Source organism: Protobothrops mucrosquamatus, unplaced genomic scaffold (assembly GCF_001527695.2).
Source record: "Protobothrops mucrosquamatus isolate PMUCROS unplaced genomic scaffold, P.Mucros_1.0 scaffold2076, whole genome shotgun sequence".
NCBI lineage: Eukaryota > Metazoa > Chordata > Lepidosauria > Squamata > Viperidae > Protobothrops > Protobothrops mucrosquamatus.
The window spans coordinates 40,463-61,369 of NW_015388180.1; the positions used below are offsets into that span (position 1 = coordinate 40,463).

Genomic DNA, 20,907 nt, shown 5'->3' on the forward strand with positions numbered 1-20,907 from the left:
TGATATTTCAACTTGCTTCGATCTGCTTTCTTCAAAATATGTAGGACTACAATAGGAGTTACAGTCAATGGTGGGATTCAAATATGTAAACAACCGGTTCTCTGTGTGGATGCCGCTTCTGGAAGTCCATTCTGGGCCTGGGCAACAAAAATTAGCTACTGGTTCTGCCAAAGTGGTGCGAACTGGCTAAATCCCACCACTGGTTACAGTCCAGCCTCCCTGCAAGATTTTATTTTGTACCATAGGTAAACAGAATAAACATTGAAAAGAAAACAGGCATTACCAATTGAATTATTGGTTACAATTTGTATATTTTCCAGTAGTACAAAAGTATCTTAGATATGCATTGTTTGTTTGTTTATTTATTTATAAAATGTATTGGTCGCCCATCTTACCCCAGGGTAATTCTGGGGGCTTACAATATTATTTATTTATATTTCACTATTATATTGCAGGTAGTTGAATAAGTAAAGATAATTATCTAACTAGAAAAAAGTAATCATACCATTTAAGTAATATTGATATGGCAATTTGATTAAGATAATTTGAACAAACGTTTCCTTTAACTGGTACAAAAATTTCTAACTTTCATTGGATTGCATCTTAAACTGTTGTTTTAAGCCAACAGTTATGTGAAAAATATAAAGTTGTATATTTTCTTGTTAAATTCTTTAGGTGGCATTTTCAGAGGGTCAGGCTTTGTCAACAGTAACTTTAACAGTCCTTGCAGATGTTATTCCTGAAGCTTCAGAGACACTGATTATAACTCTCACTCATATTAGCACCGTGGGCATTCAAGACCCCCAGAGAGGAGCCATAATTGATAGAAGTCGAGCAAAAGCTATGCTTACTATTCTTCCCAATGACACTCCCCTCGATGTAGTGGGATGGCACACAGATTCTCTCTTTAACAAAGTAGCAGAGCCTGAAGGTGAGTCAGTTTGTAAGAAAATCCTAGAAAAATTCAAATATATATTTCCAGATCTTTTTTTTAAAAAAAAAAAGGTCTTCTGATATACAATGTTGCAGTTACATCTATACATTTTTAAAGAAAACATTTCTGAATATAGTTTCAAACATTTTTTTTTAATCTGGGGGGACCAATATAATATGTAGAATGTAATATATGATTAGCAAGAAATATGAGTTATATTTTTGTATTTTAAGTGAGACATTTCACTGATTTTTTTAAAACTGTTAGAAATGTTTGAAAAAACTATGTTTGGAAAAGTGTGCTTACCATTTTTTAATGCCCTAATTTTTATCATAACACAATATTTTTCTCCATCTCAGGGAAAATGCAATTTATGGAAGTAATATGAGTTATTACTATTAGGAAGTTTATTGGCTATAATCATATTAGTTTTGGTTGGAAAAAACAAACTCTTTCAATTAGTATATATATTCATTAACTTTAATATTATTTTTCCTAGGGAGATCAACTACTATTACTTTACATATTTTCAGAGAACAACCATTTGTTGGTGATATTAATATACACATAATATCCCACCCTATCTTTTCACTCCCTCTTGTTAATCAAGCCATTGAAAATGAAGATTATAGATTGGAAAACAAGACAATTATTATGACAGAGAATATAACATTAATTTCAGTTAATGTAACCATTTTACCAGTGAGTATTTGAAAGTATATAAATAGTTTGTAGCAAACTGATATGTGAATGACATATGAAAAGTGAAAATATTTTTCTGATTAATATTTCTGCATAAAAGTAAGATAGTACTCAATAATTTAATGTTATCATTCCCTTGAACTAATTATATTCCCTATATTTAAAGCCTATTTTTTCACTCTTTCAACTTTACACTATATTTTACACTTTAAATGATATTTATGCTAGTCAAAAATTCCCAAGTTGACTAATGTTTGAATATTATTTGTGTGTGAGAACAAGTCCAGATATCTCTATGTACTTTATGATTGATTGATTAACAAATCAGTTAATAAATAGAAAACTTTGTAATCTCAACAACTAGATTTTATCTACATGTTCTCTGAGTGAATGGTATGTAGTATTCTACCGTATTTATGATATACTACTACTAATAATAATTTATTAAATTTATGAACACCAGTCTGATGTAGTGATTAAGACATCAGGCTAGAAAAAAGAGACTATGAACTTTGGGGTGTGAAGCCACCTCAGTGACCTTGGGCCAATCATTGCTCAGCCCTAGGAAGAAGGCATTGGCAAATCACTTCTGAAAAACCTTTCAATACAATTGAACAGAAGAAAAATAAATTCACATATTGCCCAACTTCCAATGACTCTAGTTTCTATTAAAACATTCCATGTTTATTTTCTAATGCTACAATTGTGTATAATCTCTGATGCATCTTACCTGGATAGATTTTCCTCATTTTTGTGAAGGCAAGTTGTTTCCAATCTAGCATACCATGGCATTTCTCTACAAGCCATATTATCTCTTGGGCCAGACAACATTTTAATTAAACTCAAACAGAACATTTGAATTTAGTTTTACAAAGTGACAGGGCCAAAAACATTTATTCCTATTATGGTGCAATTGCAGGTTTGTTGGGACAGGTAGATATAGCCCAGGAAAGGCTGTCCTTCAGACAATCTGACCCCATTAATTTAACCTTAAATTAATGAATTTAATTTAATTTATCTTTAACTTTTCCTTAAATTGATTAGGTAATCAGATATATTCAGAAGAACAGTTTTTGACACAATGAAATTATATTTTCAGTAAAGAAAATATAATTTTTAACAATCATTTGTTTTTATATAATTAATTTTCTTTATATTATTATATTATATTATTCTTCATATTTCTTTATACTATGCTTGATCCTCCATATTTTTACTTTCCATTGAAGCAATCATAACTTGAAATGATTTATCTTACTAGTCTATCCAAAATCTGAATTTGCAAAATAATTTAAAACATTTTTTATCTTACAGGATAATATTCCAGAATTACAAGAGGGGTTTTTAATCAATATCAGTAGTGTGCAATTATTGGACTCTTCTCTTACTAGAGGGCAACAGAGTATGAAGAAATTTGGTTTAGAAATAGCTGAGATTTTAATTGAAGAGAATGATAACCCCAGAGGAATATTTCAGTTCAATATTAGCAAGGTGAGAACAAACTGAAACATCTCAGTAGCAAAAGCAGTAGATACTGTTCTTGTTCTAAGCTGACCATTTCAAGGTATGTAGATAATAATACATAGGTTAATAACATGAGATTATAAATCTTTTACCCGTGTTTAATACTCCTATTGCTATTGGGTTTTTCTATGATATAATGAAGCCAAGTGGTCCATAATTATAATTTTTCCTATTTATCTTAACCTGAATATGACAGGATTAGTTGGCAAAGACTTGCTAAGCATCTATTGATCCTTACCATTGAATCTTATTCATTCAATCAATTTCATTACAATCTGGTGACTTTCAGCAGCTTACATATATAAAACATGCTATGTAATATGACAAAATAATTAAATATTATTCCCACAAGATCTGGGAAGTTGGGCACTAGATTCTATTTAGAATAGGTATTTCTTCAGGTAGTCAGATGCCAAACCATAAAGGGCTTTATTGGTCAAAACCAGCATGTTAATTTATACCTAAAAAATCAGTTGTCGCTCAGTTTAGGCCTGTAAATTCCATATTAGTTTCCAGCATTGAAAGCCAGTGAATATGCATTCTGAATTATTTGTAATTTCTAAGTAATCTTTATGGGCTGTCCAACCAATAACAATAACAATAATTGAGTTGGGAGGGACCTTGGAGGTCTTCTAGTCCAATCCCCTGATCAGGCAGGAAACCCTATACAATTTCAGACAAATGGCTGTCCAGTCTCTTCTTAAAAACTTCCAGTGTTTGAGCATTCACAACTTCTGGAGGCAGATTGTTCCACTGATTAATTGTTCTGACTGTCAGGAAATTTGTCCTTTGTATGTTGTAGTAGCCTGTTACAGAGGTAATAAGGGTTGAGCTTTAGCCTACCAGGTAAGGGCACAAGTGGAACATTACTTGAAGCTGGGTGAAGACATTTCTACTTGCTGTTCTACTTCCAAGCAGGGGCTATGAGTGTAGATGGACCCCAATTATGAATCTTGTTCCTTCACCATGCTTGTGAGATACAGAAGTAGCACTGGTGTTGATAGAGAATCTTAATGTACAAACCGTAGTTACATCTTTCTTAGATTCAACTTCAAGCTGTTCTCTCCCATCCAGACCCTTAAAATTTACAGGCAGTAGAAATAGAATATCAATAATATTTCACCTACCTCTCCATCTGTTCCCCACAATAGACAGGATGGGCAGGTATCCAAAGAACAGGTGGCATGTTACAATGTTGACAGATTCCCACCCACTTCACAGTATTCATAGGCTAAAAGGATTCCTGATAATATGCCAAGATAAAGAACAACCACTATCAAAGACACTCTTCATACATTTAAATGAAGAAATAGAAAAGCTGTAATATTTCTCATAAAATAGGCCACTAATAGTTAACTCATAAAATAAGTAATAATAATTAATTAACTAAAAGCTTTTATTAAGGGAGGAAATTCTCAACTATTCCATGAGAAAATCCAGAGGGAGAAAATGGGTCTATGTACTGTATGTATGTGATAAATGTGTTTGTACTTTTGTTACTTGTAGTAATCAGTTCTCAGTCATTGCAGGGTGCAAATATGGCTGAGCACTGATTACTACAGCTGGCACCCGAACAGGGAGCAGTTTTCTATCACATCCTGTTGATGTAACCAGGCTGATATCATGTGAACCAGGTGATATCATGTACCAGCCTGGGGTAGTTTCCCACATTGCCATGGTGATGTGAATGGATAAGATCATGTAGAGAGAAGAGGCACGCAGGAGTTGGAAGGGCAGTTTGCTGCTCACGACCTCTACCTGGCCCCTATCTCTACAGTTACTCCCACTTCGGCCTAATAATCTCTGAAAGAGCAATTTCTAACTTCTAGAGATAGCCTATTATATATAATATATTATTTATTATCTCTCACTCTTTCCCTTTTTCCCCCTCCTCCTTCTAAAATACAAGCACTATAATATTTTTAATAAAATACTAATTTACCATTGTTTTCTTTCAAGGATATGAACAGGACAGTGGCTGCTTATGAAGTACCACCCCCAGACAATATTCTGAAGCTGTCCATCATTCGGAAAGCAGGAACATTTGGATCAATAAAACTAGATTGGGAAGCCACACCTGCCTCTGCTAGTCTGAAAGACTTTTTACCATCATTTGGAAATCTTATATTTGCTGATGGACAAGTATGTAACATATTGATAAAACATACCCTCCCCACATTTTTTATCAATTTGTTCTTATGACTGCAGTATGCTCCTTTTAAGATAATTGTTGGCTAATAATCACATAATGTTTTTTTCTCTTTTTTACCTTTTAAGTACTTTTAAAGCTCATGTCTATGTATAAATATTCAAAAATAAGCTTCATTGACTTAGTGAGGTCTGAAGAGCTTTTAGCCAACAATGTTTGTGGTTCTAATACAGGATGGCAAATAGGTTCCTTTTTTGATGGGTGTTTGCGATTGGACAGCTACTCATATTTACTCATAAATGTCTAACACCATGCATACCATCAATTGCTTCAAAAATGAGAGCCTCATTGAAATCTGACTCATGTTGATATTAAAGGTATTGCAAAAGCTACCAAATATTAATAAATAGATATTCTGTTTCTAAATGTGCCAGTGAATCCTGCTACATTTAGGGGTTTTCCTACTTCTTCTGTTAAGTGGACTTTGCTTCAAAACCTGGTACTGACACAACTTGTAGCACATCAAACCTTGTTGCTTGTCTTTAAAGGACAGTGGGAACTATTATGTAAAAGGGTTTTGTGTTATGTTTCTAACTGTTTATGTGTATGGTATGTATTATACCAGAATTGCCTTCTTTGAGGTTCCTTTTATCTATTTATTTATTTATTAACCAAATTTTGTTTGCATTTCTATTTTGCTTCACAATTAGATCTAAATGTCTTGAGCTTGAGCATGCTTGTGATACTTATTTCATCTTTGTTTTTATTTTTAATTTCTTTCCTAGGTTACGGGAGTGATAGAGATCACTATCATAGATGATGATGAGGTTGAATTTTTGGAAATGTTCACTGTTACCTTACTTAGAGTGACAGGTGATGCAAGATTAGGTGATGATGTGCAGATGATAGTTACTATTGCACCAAATGATTCTCCTGCTGGAGTTTTCAGCTTTGAAGAAAAGCATGTAAGTGAAAGTAAGATCATATATTTATTGGCAGACATCCTTTGATCACTTGCATATCCCAACCTTAATGGATAGATATGTCAGCTAGATGTCCCAGTCCACCTGAGACCAAAAGTGGTAGTAGTGTAAATAATAAGCAGCTGAAATTAGCTAAGATGCTTCCAAGACAGGACATCCTTTCACAAGGGGAGGGAGGGAGTGAATCCATATAAAGGTATCTGAAAACAAGAGTGTGCATTTTCAAAATTAATAAATCAATTCTAAAACAAATCTTAAATGTCTATTTAAAACTAATTCATAAATCCCAAAATAAATATTACCTTAGATATTTTTCATTGTATCAAAAGTAGAGAGCCTAATGTTACTCTGTGGAATTTCAAAGCCTCTCCTTCACATGACTATATACAGAGCAATTGTTTTAGGTGCACAATATTTTCCGGAAGGGATATATAGAGGCTTTCACAATGGTATACATAGCAACTTTCTTTAAGCTCTTAGAACAGATTATAGATACTTTACATGACTTCTATCCCATTCCCCTATCCCAAGGAGGATGTAGCTCTGGATCATTTTCCTCAATAAATAAATAAGTATAATTTGTTTGACTCATTTGTTAATTGGTTTCTCTTTAATTAGTTTTAGGGCTTGTGTGGAAAACAGATCATGTTTTAGGTCATGTGTATACAAAAATATTGAAAATTCCAAAGAGTTCAAAAACTTCTAAGCACCACTGTAGATAATCCATCCTTCCTTAGTGTTTGTGTTCAGTTTTAAATAAGGGGAGCTCTTCTAATTAGTACAATAGTAGCCACTTAGAAAAATCTAGGAAAAATGGTCCAGGAAAAGAACTTTTTTTTTCCTGGCAGGCTCTGTTGATGATTGGAATACCAAAAGAAGTGTAAGCTATTTTAAGGACCTCTGAGTGTCAACAATCGGGTGTAAAAGTAAAATTGAGGTCAGGCATATTTTTAGGAGCTTAAGTAGCAATTCCCCATGAGTTGGTTTCAAAGCTGGCAACTTTGATTAGCAGAAGTGATACCACAACTAGAACTGAATGTTTTATGCAATAGCTGTTTTATCAAGTGATTGTATTTACCTAACAGATAGACGTGTGGTTGCAAATGAAGGTGCTAAATGGGACAAGAGAAGAAATAATGCAGCCTTTCATATATAACAGTTTTGTCAATTAATTTATTGTGAAAAAGGATTTTGACAATAAAGTGCAATTTGTAGATAGAATTCTAACATAAATATATTTTGAATCATCCTCAGATTAATCTTTGTTTACTAATTGGAACAAAAGAAAAATACTTATGTTCACATGAAAGCATCATTGTTACATACTGAACAGATTCAATGTTTATTATACTTCTGATTTATAATTCTTAAGGACATAGAACAAGAAACAATTTAATTTCTTTATAATTGTAGGCTTTATTTGAAAAACCAAACAAAAAGTGGTCACAAAGTCTACTTTATTTCATTATTTATGTATTACAATTATTTTTATACCACTCCATGGTGCAGCTCTGGGCACTGTGCAATCAATATTGCTATTAATGGGCTTCTTTGAATGGCTGCTTGTTTGAATCAAATCATTTGCCACATTAAACAGTTTTTGAAAGGAGAATCTGAGCAAACAGAGAAAGTCCTTTATGCAAAGATCCTCTTTATATTTTATTGAGAGAGGCTGCATTTGTGCATCTCTCCTGCTTGTTGGCAGTTTCTGGCACCAGGTACTAACTTTGGAGTACACTGCTGGTATCCACTAGCAATGGATCAAAAGTGCAATGTGTGGGACATAAAGGAAGCTCAACACTCAACATTTTTTGTGTTATTCAGTATTAGTCTCCATAGTACCAATGCATTTCTTGTTTTAGGTAACAGTAAAAGAACCTCAGTCAATACATGACCCCACAGCAAATGTCTTTCTCACTGTAAGTCGAAGTTCAGGAGGCCAAGGAGAAGTCCAAATTCTTTGGAAACTTGAAGAGGCAGCTAGATATGATCTCACTCCTCTCAGTGGTACTCTTTTCTTTTCTGAGGTACAGCTCCTTTTTCCACTTCACCTTTTTAATTTTGTATTATTATTTTGTTTTATTATTTTATTTTAATTCAAGCTTATATATATGTGTCATATTATCATATTCATATATTTTCATTGCTTTCTTTTTCATTGTGTGTTTTATTGTTCTATTATTTTGCTTCTGTTTTGTTTTCACTTCTTTTCATTTTGTTTCTTTTTATTGTTGTAAGCCGCTTAGGGTAGCCCCATGGCAAAATAGGTGGCGAATACATTTAATAAACCCAATAAATAAATAAGTACATTTGACAAAGAATTTTTTAAAAACTGCATATTTTTCTCTGGTTAAATAATCTATCAGATTTATTCAAATAAAAAACACTTTGATGTTAATCTGACATATTTGCACTGTTAGCCACATGTAGAAAATAGAAAGATTAATGCAAATATGCAATTATGAATTTGATATGGCTAGTATTGTTAGAGAAAAGCTCTCAATTTTTTTCCTATGTTTTAATGTCTTATGACATTCTCTTGTTTAACAACATTATCCACTGGATATATTTCTTAACAGGGTTAAAATTCTATGCGTATCTCCTAAAAGATATTAATTTAATTTAGTATTTTTCTCTTTTGAAACTAATTTCATCTGATGATTTTAATTTCATTTAATGTTAAATTTTCCCTTTTCAGTATACCAAATTATAGCTCTAAGATATATAATCATTATTTCCAATTTTATGCAGATGGAATCTCAGAAAAACATAATTTTGCATGCAATTCAAGATGATGTTTTGGAAGGTGATGAACATTATTCAATTCATCTGGTGTCTACTGATAACACAGAAATATCACCTGTAAATGGTAAACACATTCATTTTAAACGGCATCCAAAGCTGTAATTGCAGCGATTCCAGACAGGTCTAATTACCTTTATTTTTTCCCTTATCTGTAGTGTTTAGAAAACTATGAGATGCCATGATTAGATTGAAATATAGAAAATACAGGGGTTGCGGCTTGTTGACTTTATTCATAAGTTCTCCCATGTTAAAAGATTACTTTGTGCTATATCAGAATTGTAGCATTTTTGAAAAGTGTCTATTTCTTAAATAGAGGTGGGTTTTTTACTAACTAGTTGCATGTGGTATTTGAGGCTTTTGAAAACATATGTTGGGGTTAAGATTGTTTCTCAACTATAAATGCTGAACGTTGTTCTGAATATTGGCTTTGATTCCAGTATTTCAGTGTCCAAGAGAAAATCACATTATGTTGTATTAATCTTGTAATTTTTGTCAGACTTCTGTTGACAAACTGAACTCCAAACAGAAAGAACAAGCTTTTGATATGTAGATTTATTGTGGAAGAATTAACAAAGCAACAATGAAAGAATTTGCATGATTTTTATGTTTCAAATATAAGTTCTACTTGAAGAGAAATAATGGTTTTAATTCTTACATCACACTCCCACCCACAAGTTTTTAATTGACTTAAATTAGTTTATTGCATTATATTATATTATTTAAATTAAAGTAGTGGATAAAGGAAATGCTGTGGATACAGTATTCTTAAACTTCAGTAAGATATTTGATAAAGTAGACCACAGCCTATTTCTTGGTAAGATAGAACAATGTGGGATAGATGGTACTGCATCAGGGCCCTATACAGCAATATGCAGTTCAGTGGTGAGAAAAGGTCCTCCACTTAGGAAAAACCAAATGCATAGGCACAGACTAGGTAATATCTGGCTTAACAGTAGTGTCAGTGAGAGGAATCTAGGTGTCCTGGTGAACCACTGCTTAAGTATGACTGCTTAAGTATGAGTCAGCAGTGTGCTGCACCTTTTCAAAAAAGCCAGTGCAGTCCTAGGAATGACATGATAGCTGTCTTCCAATACTTGAAAGGCTGTCACGGGGAACAGGGGGGATGATTCATTGTCCATAGCATCTGAGAACAGGACAAGAAGTAATAGGTGGAAGCTCATCAGAGGGAAATCCAACCTGGAAATCCAACTTTCTCCTGACAGTGAGAAGAATTAATCAGTGGAACAGTTTGTCTCCTGGAATTTTTAGTGCTCCATCACTGGAAATTTTCAAGAAAAGATTGAACAAATATTTGTCTAGGATGGTATAAGTACTCCTGCCTTGGGTAGGAGGTTGAACTAGAAGACCTCCTAGTCCCTTCCAGCACTATAATTCTCTGATTCTGTGAAAATGAGTTACCTTACTAGATTTTAAGGGACAGTATGATTGGCATAACTACAAGTTACTTCTTTGACAGGAGGAGTTTCCACCTGTCTTTTGCTTTGGAAATAAACTAGTTATATAGATTAGTTTTAGCTATTTTTATTTGGCCTCTAGTATAATAGCTAACATCTTCAATTAGAATGAGGAGATTTAGTTTTAAATCCACTTTCAATTATGGAAGTTCATTAGCTTATTTTGGAACAGTCACTACCTTATAGTTCAAATTCACAAGGCTTTTGTTGAAGGATACAAAATCAGAGGAGGGGATGATGTGTGCACTACCGAAAAAGCAGAATAAAAATTAAAAAAATAAACAAATATATAGCCCTGATAATTAACATATATTGCATTGGTCTTCCAAATAAAAATATAGAATGTATCTAACAATGACTATGCTGGGTAGGTATATTGGGAGTGTAATCCAACACAGTTGGAAACCATCAGATTGTGTATCATTAAATACGGACAGTTAATAATAGAACTTTGCTAATTTACTTTTTCTTAAGAACTTCATGGTAATATGTTGAGAAAAAAATGAAAATTATGTAATTATGTAATAGTTATCATTATTGTTTTGTGTTATGATTTTAAAAAATCTCTTGCATTATTCAGCTTTTATTGGCAACCCCTTTTATGTTTACAGGTATAGCAACTATTACTATACTGGCAGATCAAGGAGCTTCTGGAGTTGTTGGGATATCTTCACAATCCACCCATTTCCTGATTGGGGAACCCGTAGGAAAATATAATGGAACTGCTTTTATTGGGTAGGCAATCATTACATTTTGTATCTTTGCTATAAAAATCATTTTCAGTTTGTGTAAGTATTTAACCACATCTCTAAAAGTATGTCTTGATAGCAATTACCTGCTTTAGGGTTATTAAAATGTTCCAGGTTTTCAGATGTTGGTTCCTTTATCCTTTGGTAGTTTTTGATATATATGTTAAATACTTCTAAATTTTCCCATTTATCGTAAAGAATTCTAAGTATAGGGCTTCTAAAAATAACTGTACAATGCATGCAGAGGAGCACTCAGATATAATTATTGTAGGCACCAGCTTATTTTGGAGACCGGAAGATCTAGTCTTGCCTTAGGCACAAATTCAACTGGATTACCTTTAGCAAACATTCTCCCTCAATCCTAGAAAGCATTGGCAAACCCCAAAATATTGGTGCAGGGAAATGCCCAGCCAGGCAGGGGGGGAGGCCTCAAGTGCAGAACTAGCCTCGAATCCTTGTGCAGCCTCAAGAGATCCATAATTGATCCCCCTTTATCTCCACAGAGCCTTATCTATCTATTCTCAGGTGAAGACTGGCAGTCTGGGAAGATTCCTATATAATAGGCAGAATATAATAATACATAACGTGGATCTGCTAAGTAGTTGCTAAGGGGAAAAAAACCCCACCAATACATTCATGGGCACCTGTACATGTTTTGATGTAAAAATCTTCAAAATTGTTGAGAATATGTTGCATTAACATCTAAAAGAGTAATATTAATTATTTCAATAATTAATCGAGACTTCTGGTTTGTGTCGCGGTGGGACGGGACACAGGAAGGAAGGGCTCTGCCTTCGGCACCCGATTTTGCCTACATGTTTTTTGCATGTGCTCCAATGTACCTTTTTATCTTGTAAAAATAAGAGCTATCCTGCTAGACTAGAGAATGTAGCAATTTTAAAGAAGATCTGGCCTAATATGCTCATGACACATTGACACAACATACTACATTGTTTTGGAAAACTTCTTAGCTTCTTTCCAATGATATCTTGTAATCCAAAACACCCTCAGGAAACTGAATAATTTGTGGTTTACAACTGCAAATCATATATGTGAATTATTAATACAAATAAAGTGTATTTATATTCATGGTGATTCATATAAATTTAGATATGGTTGTTGAATATACAGTAAGCCCATTTAGAAAAATATCAAGTTATTTTGTTGTTATTCAGAAGGGAAGAAGAAGAAAACTCTGTAGAATTGGTTGAAGTATTTGTGTCATGGTTCTGACAGATGAAACTCTTCAAAGAACTTCGAGGCATTGTTTACCTTAAAGAATCTTTATTCGAGTAGCAACACATCGGCACGTACATAGTCCAAGCCAAAATCTGACTTCGACTCCCCTAAGCACATAGTATCAAAACACAATTCCCTCCTCTAACTGTCATAAATCACATTCTCTAATTAGTTTGAAATGCTGGCTTCCCCACCAGTTCTTCAACCCGCCATGTCTTATCATCTCTTATTACAAAAAACCTTGGTTCCCACTCTTATACAGTATTGTTATGTCTAACTAAACTCCCAAGCACATTCCTCCCCCCCCCAGTATCATCTAATTCTAACTCTAAGAGTAAAACATAAAGTAGAGGAAAATGGCTGTATCTCCATATGTTGTCAAAACAAGAACATTCGATGTTAGCAGCGTTGACAATTTGTACATGACATCTAGGAATGTTATTGGACCAATACTGAATAATATTTTAAACATGACTGTTTCTTTTTGTTTGGCAGTCTAGTTCGTGGGCCAGGGATCTTTGGAGAAATCACAATCTCCTGGGTTATAACATCACCTGATCAAAATGAATTTGTTGATGTATCAGGAACTGTCACCATGAGAGATCAGCAGTCTGCTGCTGTTATACTGATTCAGGTATAAATTGTTTCCAGTAGTCAATGCTGACTTGGAGACACAAATGCAACTTTAATAATAGCAATGGAGGTCCTTTGTTCTTTATTTTAACTTTTTTGTTTAAGTTTGTCAAGTATGATCACTACTGACCAAAATGCTTTGAGTCATTTATATTTATTTATTTAAATTTTTGAGCCTGACTTTATTTCACGTGTTACTGCTTTTAAGTTGCCCTTGGTAAGCTTTCTTCGCGGGTATTTTTCTTTAAAGGCAACTGAGAAATCTTTTAAAGAAGAACATAAAATATTGTTATACATTTCCTCGTGCAGTGCAGCACTGGTGGAGAGTCTTGCCAGTATATTTGTATTAGTAATGGTAACATATCATCCATAGATGACAGCACTATATATGCTGTGACAGTTGGTTTTCTAAGACAATGAACTTTTTGCTATACCTTATATTGCTTCATTATTGTTGACAATCTATTTTTCCTTTGCGAACATTGTTATTCACCCATATACCTTGGCTCAGACTTAATAACAAATATCTGTTGTTCCATGTAGCATAGCGAATATTTATATATGTTTTTCAACTTAATATGTTCACTCTCTTCTAGGCTCTCGATGATGATATCCCAGAAGAAAAGCAATACTATCAGTTTCAGTTAACAGATATTAGCAATGGCGGAATCATAGATGAGGAGGCCAAAACAGCAAATATTACAATGGCTGCTAGTGATTTGCCATATGGACAATTCACATTTTCTCAAGATGTACTGCAAACAACAGAAGAAGAAAAATGGGTAGACAGAATTTAAATCCTAATTTATTAGAATAGCTTTTCATACATTAATGCCAAGCACTATGAGACAATAAGTGCTCCAAATGCTTAATTTTACTTTGGGTTTTAATTCTATTTTAATTTAGATTCTTGTGGTCCCTTCTAATTCCAGAATTCTTTGATTCTGTGCTTATCTTTAGAGGAAATAATGAAAGTAGATTTCATCTTAGAAAACATTTGTCTCCAACAGGCTAACATCACAGTTGTCCGTTCTCATGGATTTTACAAACAAATTCACCTTTTGTATAAGACGTTGAATGGGACTGCAGTAGAAGGCTCAGACTTTGGAGTGACTCCAGGAGAGCTTATTTTCAAACCCACTGAAACTGTTAAAACTATTTATGTTGAAATCTATGATGATGATCTTCCAGAAGGTCCTGAGGATTTTTCAGTAGTAATTACAAAAGTAGAATTACTGGGAAGGTAAAAAGAAAAGCCATCTTATAGAAAAAATATTGACCAGGGTTATTAAATATAAAATCCCATTTAGCAACTCTTAGTATCAAAGTTGATTTTCTGGTCAGGATCTAAAGTAAACATGAATTTAATAGGGATGTACCTTATCTCACACTTCCCTTGCAAACCAGAAATGCAAAAATCAGGCTCATTCTAATAGTAATAACTTGTAATTTGGTGTTATTACTGAGGCAGTCAAAGGTACTCCTCAGGTTATGATGCTAATGGGGACCAGAATTTCCATGAATAAGTGATGTCATAAAGTGTGATATTGTGTGACCACATCACTTAGCAACCCCAGTCCCAGTTGCTATTGTAACCCTGGCTATGTGAGTTAGTAGGAAGAGATGGGAGTTCCAGGCAAGCAGGCAGGTTAGAGCTGCAGGTTAGAATTAGATCAGAAGGCAAGTGTTGCAGGTGAGTGCTAGGGAACGCAGATGGGGTTGTGGGCTGTGGGTAGATGCTTGGGAGTGTGGCAGGGTGGGTGGGTGTCAGGAAGTCCAGGTAGATGTTGCAGGTGGAGGTGGATGTCACAGGTGGGCACTAGAGATCATGGGTTCCACAGGTGGGGGTGTGCTATGGGCAAGCAGAGTGTGGCAGCAGCAGGGGGTGGTTGTAAATGGGGCTGGCCTGAATATTGATCATGTAACTGCAGAGGCTCTGCAACAGCTGGAACTTCAAGGACCATTAAGCCCCATCATAATGAATGAATATAACTTGAGAACTTTCTAATACAATAAAATAAGAGCATATGGGGACATGAATGTATTGCCTTATTTATTTATTTATTAACTTTCTCTTCCTATACTTTTGCAAGTGGATTTGATTTTACAATAAAAGAAAATGGATTGCAAATTGATCAGTCACCTGAGATAGGAAATGCTTCAGTAATAAGAATCATTATATCAAAAAGTGACAATGCAGAAGGCATCATTGAATTTGATCCTTCCTATGCAAGACTTGAAGGTATAGTAGTTCCTACTGCCTTATTTTATTTATTTATTTCAGGATCCAGCAAGAAAAATGTTCTTCCCCTGGCTAAAAACTACTAATTGTTTTCCCTTTATTTATTTTCATAAAATATAAAATTCCTTGTTTCATCAATTAAATAATTGAGTATTTAAGATTTGTTGAGCATATAAGAGCAGACTCATTATATCATCTTGAGAAATAATTCTAAATCACTGCAAACTACTGTTTATCATTATCTAAAATAAATGCACATGAACTTTTTAAAAGAATGAAAAAAATACTAAAAATCAAATAAACAATATTAAATTCTCAATTTCCTCCTATTGTAACAGGCAAGTGATTACATCAAATTATTAATAAGCATTCAAATTGTTTCTGGTTACTAACTAAATCAAATATTGTCCCTTAGTAAACATATTACCATTGCTGTCAAGTTGGTTTCCCAGTCTTTTATTGTAGACAAAGTATCTCTTTTCTAGTGTGAACCAAATGTATGCTTTCGGCAATCATTGTATATATTAATAAAATTGTATATATTTTTTATTTACTGTCCTGGAAAGATTTCTTCTAGAAGAAAACATCAAGTTTAAATTCAAGCTTTGTTGTTAAATGTTTTTGAATAATGCTTTCTAGTACTTTTGAATGTGTTTACATGACTACCAAGAGGGATAAAATGTTCTTTCTATATCACATTTCCAACTTTTATTTCTGTATGTTTTATCCCTTTTTCATACCAGTGCATTATTGAATGATAATTGGCAGGAAGACACACAGGGAGGGAGGGAGAGTTGGAGGGAAGAAGGAGAAGGAAAGGAAGTAAGTTCCAATTTCCAATGCTCCCTGCCAATTTCCCACAAGGAAACTCAGTGGAGAGCCAGAATCAATAATATCAACCTCGTTCTCTATGACTTTACATTTTCTGGCCAGTTTGGGCTTGTGTTATTTCTAGTTCTGCATTTTCCATTTTATGAAATAATAAGTATATACACAGCTTTTGTCTGTGGCTTTTACTGTGGATCTTTCTGTAAATAAGGCAATGCCTTCTGAGCACAGAATCTGGCAAAGGAAGTAATAAGCCTAAATATAGCCATATAACATGTGCGTGCACGAGGGAGGGGAGCCTTCATATACAATTCAAGGACATGTTTGAATATACTTATGAGCATTGGCTTCATATATGCTACACACATTAAATAAGCAGACGTTATCAGATTTCGAGGATAAACATAATTTCCACAATTACAATTCTATCCCAGTGATTATATTTGTAGACATTTGCTAACACAGGCTGAACATTTAATTTTGTGAATTTGAGTGAATAATAGAGTATTTATATCAATGTATATAATCATGTTTTTTTTAATACGGCTATGATTTTGTACTCTTTTGAAACCAAACTTCCTGGCACTTAGAAGCTTATTTAAAAGTTTAGAAGCTTACTCCTGAGTAAGACCTTGTAATGCATTCTGTTTGTTTTGTTTCAGTGGAAGAAGATGTTGGTTGGATAATGATTCCAGTATTTCGAAGACTAGGAAGTTATGGTTTTGTGACAGCAGATTTCATATCTAGAAGTATTTCAGCTCTTCCCGATGGGATTGATTATAGTATTACAAATAATTCAGTTATGTTTCATCATGGCCAAATAGAGAGTTTTATCAGCATTTTAATCATAAATGATGAAGAAAGGTAAAGCTCTTTTTCTTGTTTTTCATTCACTACCCTACAATTATTTAAGAATTGCATTTCACAGTCAGTGGCATTCATAACCAAATCAGCAAGACTTGATAGATACCATTGGTCACAGTATGATATATAAGAGTCATGGTGGTGTAGTGGTTAGAATGCAGTACTTCAGGCTAAGTCACTGCTCACTCCAGGAGTTTGATTCTGAACTGTTCATGGTTGACTCAGCCTTCCATCCTTCTGAGGTCGGTAAAATGAGGATCCAGATTGTTGGGGGCAATATGCTGACTCTGTAAACAACTTAGAGTTGTAAAGCACTATGAAGTGGTACATAAGTCTAAGTGCTATTGCTATTGCCTATAAATACAGTTAATAAGAATGGCGATAAAACTAAGTTGTTTTATTAAAAAAAAAATTTAAATCATATGACACTTCATTACTTACCTTATTTTTCCAGGACAGATGTTTAAATTACAATTTCTATCTATTTTTTTCTAGAAGAGTTAGTAGTGTTATTATCAATTACTTCTTTTTGTCCTCATCTATAACTTTAAATACTCCATGTATGATAATCATAGATTCTATCAATATGAGTTGTAAAATTACTGGATGTTCATATTTCAGTGATATATGGGATAGTGTAACTTTGTTTGGTGACAAAGTATGTTTCATTCTTTGGTTTCTGATCAGAGAAAATGCTGAGCAATTTGAAATCCAGCTAATAGGTGCCAGTGGGGGAGCGGTTCTGGGACCTCACCTGGTGACTCAAATAACTATTGCTAAGAGCGACTCTCCACATGGGATTGTCCGCTTCCTCAATGAAAGCCAAATCATTCTTCCCAACCCTAATGTCTCATTAACACTGTCCTTGGTACTTGAAAGAGCTGGAGAATTGATAGGAGAGTCTCAGGTATGTCTATTCTCTCTTTCTATTTGTTTCCTTTTCTTAACTGCTCTGCCTTTAATTAATTAGTGTTTATTTATTTATTTATTTACAATTTTGTTTTATTTGGGTAGGATTTTATATGCTTCACTTGTGTTTTAGAAACATCAATCAATTAAAGTTATAAACCAGCAGTCATTGATTTGGATAAGATTTAAGGCAAAATTTTCCTGTTTAGTTACAGAAAGGAATTTGTTCAGCTGATTCTTGTTTACCTTTGACATGGGCTCAGGGAGGTTCTCAACAACCTGTACGTAGCTCTGAATGGACCAAGAATAATTTAACCTCCAATTTTATTACACACATGTATTACCCATGGCAAAGAACCTTATGATATTTTTAATTTCTCAAATATTAAAAAAGCATGTTACTAATAAATTGATTGGAAATAATGTGCTATATGTTTAGAAAGGAAAGAGATGAAAGTAATTTCAATTTGATACGTTTCCACTCACCATCCAAGCTCTAAATTATTAGTTTTTTAAATATTTATTTATATCTCACTTTTATTATTTACTAAATTCATAGACCTATTTTAATGTGCTTCCTTACATTGTTTACATGTTAATAATTTTGGAAATTTGTAATCTTACACTGGAGTAATCTTATAAAAAGATTTTATGCATGGAGGAATGAACTGTATTTTGTATATATAGAGAAAAACTGTTGAATTTTTGTATTCTGACTGTTATAGTTTATGATCAATGGATACACTTGCTTATTTAGTATTTTATTTATGTAGCTAGTTTCACTAGAGAGTACCAAGTCACAAATATAGATTTTTATGTAAGCTCATGTTTCAGATACGTCAACATGTCTTGATTTTACCTATCATATGTCCCACCCATTCATGCAGCAATTTTATACAGCTCAGCAAAAATTCTTGACTTGAAAATGTTTGCCTGAAGTCTAATGTAGAGAAATATAGTTTTAAATGAGATGTTTGTGGATTTCAGAATGCACATTCTGGCATGCTTAGCACTAACATATTTAGAATATCAGTTATTCTTCATTTTATGTCCCATTGCCAGATGGATAACAATTCTTGTTTTTATACAGAAGGGCCTTTTATGGCCTTATGGCTTGTAATGATTTACCTTGTAAGAGAGAATCAGTTCCTTGTGCTCCTAACATTATAATTTCAACCAGAATTTGCCTAAGATAATTATTCTCTTCACTTTTATGAAGGTTATTTCTGATTTTGCTGCTTCTCTTTTAAAATTTGCTGATTGGTAGATTTTCATTTAATTTTACATGTACACATATATTGTGTTTCGGTTTTTGCAATATAGGTGGCACATTAATTAATTCATTAATTAAAATATAAATAAATTATTTCTGTAATCTAAAACTGATTAACCACTTAGCAGATTAATTGAGCAAATGGGCACACTTTTTCTGGGAATACCCACAAAAGACTTTCATATTATACATTGACTAATATGTACTAAGAATATTTTTATGCTATAATACTTTTATGTTATCAATAATGCTTCCTTAAAATGTATATCATCTGCAGATTAATTGGGACATTTTAGGACCTAATTCAGAGGTAATTTTACCTCCTCTGAATGGTGACATCGGTGACCCAGTAAATGGATCGTTCTATTTTGCGGAAACAGAAGGTGGCTTGCGACATATCAACTTGAAAATTTATCCTCATGAAGAAGTTGAAGTTCAAGAGATCTTCATTATTAGGTTGCGTGTTATGAAGGGAGAAACAGAACTAGATCCCAAGGCTGCCAATATAACAATAAAAGTAAATGATTTTATTATTAATAATAGAACTCTTTTGAGGCTTTACTGTTTTATCTTTTATTTCTTTATTATTCTTTACAGCATCCTTTTATTAATGCTACAACATATAATCATAAATATAGGAGGGGATTATATCTTTTGTCATATCAAAAAATACTATTGAAATTTTTTGAGTTTTTTTTAACACAGGGGGCACAAGAGTCTAAAGGTCTTTCAACATAAAATAATGAGCACCATTACAGCACACCATTTAAAAAGAAAACATATAATTAAAGTACTTGAATATTCTGTATACTGTACCACTAATAAGGAAACCCAAATATAACCATTACTTTTTCTTAACCTAGATTTTAAAGTTTGGTGATCCCAATGGGATAGTGCAGTTTCTTCCTGAATCCTTATCTCCAAAGATTTTTGAGGAACCATCAGCATCTGAAGGTCCATTGAATATTGTGCTTTTCATAAAGCGAATTCAAGGCATTATGGGGAATATCACGGTATTTGACTTTGGTACTTAGTTGTTTGTCCAATATAATTTAAATAAGAAGGTAGAATTAAATCAAGATAGAGAGATAGAGATAGATAAATATATAGTCAGACAGACAGATAGACAAGAGCCAGTATGGTGTAATGGTTAAAGTACTGGACTAGGAGGAGGGGCCAGTTACTCTCAATCCTAGACTTGGAATCTATTAACCCATTTGGGCCAAAGAGTTATATTGAAATAGATTAATTTGGGATAATTTTATATGATAACTAGGTAGATATATAGGAAGTACATAGATATATCTGTTTATCTAGGCACGTACAGTATATGCAAGCATATTACATAGAGAAAATGTATACGGTATGCCATCTGTGTTAGATTTCTGAACTTCCTGAATATTTTGTTTTTAAATATATTTTGTCTTGTAGAATGATTTCAAAGGGATGTTTGTATGAATAACAAAATTTAAAAACTGATAACGATGTGGGGTTTCAAAGGAACTGAAAGTATGCTTATTTGTTCTGAGAATATGTGTTGTTTTCAAATTGTGAAGTCTGTAACATCTAAACTACCGTATTTTTCCGTGTATAAGATG

At 33.3% G+C, this 20,907-nt stretch overlaps 1 protein-coding gene across 1 annotated transcript in view; it reads left to right on the forward strand.

The window, feature by feature from the left end:
* Positions 1-20,907, forward strand: part of LOC107294753 (adhesion G-protein coupled receptor V1-like) — a gene marked incomplete at its 5' end in the record, with an annotated part of 172,964 nt that overhangs the window by 39,559 nt on the left and 112,498 nt on the right. Inside the window, 16 exon segments of the mRNA XM_015824010.1 lie at positions 676-931; positions 1,434-1,636; positions 2,951-3,127; positions 5,120-5,302; positions 6,095-6,274; positions 8,155-8,319; positions 9,044-9,161; positions 11,184-11,307; positions 13,056-13,194; positions 13,790-13,975; positions 14,204-14,436; positions 15,287-15,435; positions 16,926-17,127; positions 17,815-18,034; positions 19,587-19,826; positions 20,173-20,322. Of these exon segments, the coding sequence (XP_015679496.1) occupies positions 676-931; positions 1,434-1,636; positions 2,951-3,127; positions 5,120-5,302; positions 6,095-6,274; positions 8,155-8,319; positions 9,044-9,161; positions 11,184-11,307; positions 13,056-13,194; positions 13,790-13,975; positions 14,204-14,436; positions 15,287-15,435; positions 16,926-17,127; positions 17,815-18,034; positions 19,587-19,826; positions 20,173-20,322 (2,925 nt within the window).